Here is a 3,159-nt window from a genome sequence, read left to right as displayed (position 1 = left end):
CATCTCGGCCTCCCCAGGTGGCGGCGGCGGCGGCTCCAGCAGGCTGGGCGAGCTGGCCGCGTGCCCCGGGGCTCTGCGGCGGGGTGCTGCGGGCAGAGAGTGGCGGCCCTGAGCCTCAGACACGATTTGGGGGGGGGGGGTCCCGCATCCCACCCGGCCCTCGTCACCCACCTGGGCTCCACCGCGGCTCCGCCAGGGCCTGGCTGTCCGAGGACGAGCGGGCCCGGAAGCGGTCGCTCCTCCGCGGCTCCTCCCGGGCGGGCTGGGGGCGAGGAGACACTTGGCGTGAGCCGCTGCCCCCCGCCACCCCCCGCCACTGTCCCCACGGCCCTCACCATGGCCGGGGCGCTGGCCGCCGCCGCTGCAGGCCCCTGGTGCCGGCTCTCCGCCGCCTGCTGCTGCAGCTGGAGCTGCCGGTTGGCCTGCTGCAGCCGGGCGATCCTCTCCAGCATCTGGCAGATGTGCTCAAGGTAGCGCAGCCCCTGGCCCGGCGCGGGCTGGCCCTGCGGGCGAGGGGCACGGCTGCACATCCAGCCCAGCCGGCAGCCCACACCGGGGCCGGCGGCAGCGCCGCTGTCACTGAGAGAAGCCCGGCGAGCCACGGAGCGGTGACACCGCCGCGCTCCCCGCCGTTACGGAGCAGCCGCGCGTTGCAGCCGCTCTGCCCGGCTGCGTCCAGCCACCCCGAGAGGAAAAGGTCCCCTCCAGCCCCAGCCTCCTCGGGGCCCATGGGAGCCCGCTCCCGCACTCACGTCACCCTCGAGGGGCTCCACGCTCGGCTCCTGGGACGCGCCGGGGCCCCCCCGGGGCTCTGCCCCCCGCCGGCCGCGCCGAGCCAGCRCCTCCAGGTCGGCCGCGCTGGCGCTGCGACGGCCGAGCTGCCGCGGGGAGCGCCCGGGCGCCCGCTGCCTCCGCGAGCGCTGCGCCGCCTGGGCCAGCTTCTTGCTGGCCGAGAGGCCGCGGGGGGGCCGCTCCCGGGGCGCCGGCTCCTCGCCGAGGCGGCTCTTCTCCGGGTCACCGTGGGCCGGCTGGAAGCCGTCGAGGGAGAAGCCGCTCTCGGAGCCCAGCGGGGTGCGGGGCGAGTTCTCGTTGCTGGCCATCTCCACCCCGGAGTCCTCCGACTCCGACTTGAGGAGCCGCCCGCTCGCCGGGAAGGAGCCGAGCCGCGGCGGGGGGCTGCCGGGGGAGCCGGGCTCTGGTGGCAGCCCCCACGCCACCGGCGCCTCGCCGCTCATCGGGGCCGGGCGCGCCACGGGGCTCTCCTGCAGCCTGCGGTAGACGCTGGCGGACGTCCGCACCACGCAGCTCTCCACCGTCTCCCAGGAACCATCTGCAGGGCGAGGGAGGCCCCGTCGGATGGGGTTGGATGGGACGAGGCCCGGCGCGGTGCCTCCCTCCCTCCCTCCCGGCGGGGACCCACTCCCGCCTCCCCGGCACGCTCCGGGAATGCGGGGCAGGGTGCTCACCGCCTCCGGGCACGGGCCAGCCCCTCCATGCTCCCGGCCCTTTCGTGAGGCAACGCCGGGGCGCGGATCCCCTCCAGGCTGTCCCGCACACACGGCTCCCTGGCATCCTGGGAGCAGGCTCCTGCCTGCCACCCCCTTGCAGGTTGTGCCGCCCCCCCCCTGCCCCAGGAGACCCCTCCGGAGGGGCCCCCCAGCCTCTCCCCAGCGCCGGGGACGTGGGCACGACCGCAGCGCGCTGCCACGGCTCCCCAGGAAGGTGTCCCCAGGCCCGGCCCGGAGCSTCCGTCTTCCCGAGGTGCCCGGGGAGCAGCTCAGGGTTCCTGGCACCGGACCGCGTTCCTCGGCGCTGGCCTGGCCGGGGGCTGCCGAAACTGCTGCTCTCGCCACATCGCCCCGCTCCCAGGTCAGCGCTGGCCTCAAGCGGGCTGCAGCGCCGGGCRCCTGGGGCCACGCGCCTCCGGGATGTCCCGGCGCTCCCCACTCTCGCCCAGCCCCGGCGTTCATCTCTGATTCGCRGGGGCCGCGGCCAGCCCTGCACGGAGGCACCTGCCGTCGCCCTGTGATCCAGGACACCGGCGCAGCCCCAAATCCCACGTCTCCCAAGACCCTGCGCAGGGGGGGCTCAGTCCCTGCGGCCGGACGCGTGCACCCCACCTGCCCCCCAGCACGGCCCCGGCAGGCGGGACGGGACCCGCACCGCGTCACTCACAGCGGCCGAACACTGCCCTCCTCTTCCAGACGGCGCAGGAGCCACCCCACATCGCCAAAAGCCGAATCCGACTGCCGGGTGCGCGTCCCAGCGCTCCCTTTTATAGCCGCCCCAGCCGGAGACGGGCCCTGGATCCAGAGGCGTCTCATTACAGGACTGGTTCCCAACTGGTTCTTTTCAGGATTTAAGGATAGACCATACTGGCTGGGCCGGTGGTTAAGGGCTCCCTTCCCATCCGCAGACGGGAAGGCGGGATGCTTATTTGGGCACCCGAGGGCTGCAGACAGACTCTCCGGTGCCAGGGTGCCGGGTGAATCCCGCAGCTGGCAGCCAGCTCCGTCGGCAGTGGGGCAACGGGGGGACGGCGGTGGGGCTCGTGGCCGGCCGTCGATTCGGACAATCCGGCAATTCAGCAGCCCCYGAAGGGCCTCGCGCAGCCGCATGAATCCCAGCAATCCCGCGGGGCGGCCACCTCCGCCCCCGGCGCTGGCTGGGAGACGGGGCGCCACGGACACAGGCGGCTCCGACCAGCCTTTCTCCCAGCGCCGATTTCCCCAGTGCTCAGCGCCGCTGCCCGCGACAGCCCCGCGCTCGAGGGCTCCTTTCTCCCCAGCCCCGGCAGCTTTCCTCCCGGCCGTTCCCACGCCGTGTGCCGCAGCTCCAGTCGTGCTGCTGAGGGGTTTGGATCCTCACCGGGGCAGAGGGGCAATGCAGGGGTCTCCCTGCACCGACCGCCCCCTCGGGGGAGTGTGAGCCCCCGGCACAGCCGAGCAGGGGTCGCACGCAGGGACGGGACAGGGTCTCCATGCTGCCACCCCCTGCTCCCGGCCCCTCTTGCGCTGCAGGGGGACCAGGGGGGCTTGACTCCCGTGCGGGCACCGACCCGCCAGCCCCAGGCACGTGTGCACGAAGGCAAACCCCGCTTTGAGCGCCGGCACCCTGGGGACCCCGTCCATCACGCAGGGACCCCCGGGGATGCCACCT

At 74.6% G+C, this 3,159-nt stretch overlaps 1 protein-coding gene across 1 annotated transcript in view; it reads right to left on the bottom strand.

Annotated features, from left to right (window-relative positions):
- Window positions 1-3,159, bottom strand: part of CCAR2 (cell cycle and apoptosis regulator 2) — a 15,411-nt gene that overhangs the window by 10,304 nt on the left and 1,948 nt on the right. Inside the window, exons 2-4 of the mRNA XM_026081683.1 lie at window positions 753-1,330; window positions 336-503; window positions 172-262 (exon numbers count right to left, since the gene is read on the bottom strand). Of these exons, the coding sequence (XP_025937468.1) occupies window positions 172-262; window positions 336-503; window positions 753-1,330 (837 nt within the window). The remainder of the gene's footprint in view (window positions 1-171; window positions 263-335; window positions 504-752; window positions 1,331-3,159) is intronic.

This window comes from Apteryx rowi, unplaced genomic scaffold (genome assembly GCF_003343035.1).
Source record: "Apteryx rowi isolate R43461 unplaced genomic scaffold, aptRow1 scaffold_56, whole genome shotgun sequence".
Classification (NCBI taxonomy): domain Eukaryota; kingdom Metazoa; phylum Chordata; class Aves; order Apterygiformes; family Apterygidae; genus Apteryx; species Apteryx rowi.
Note: the sequence above shows the minus strand (reverse complement) of the source record. Positions and strands in the feature narration are given on the sequence as shown.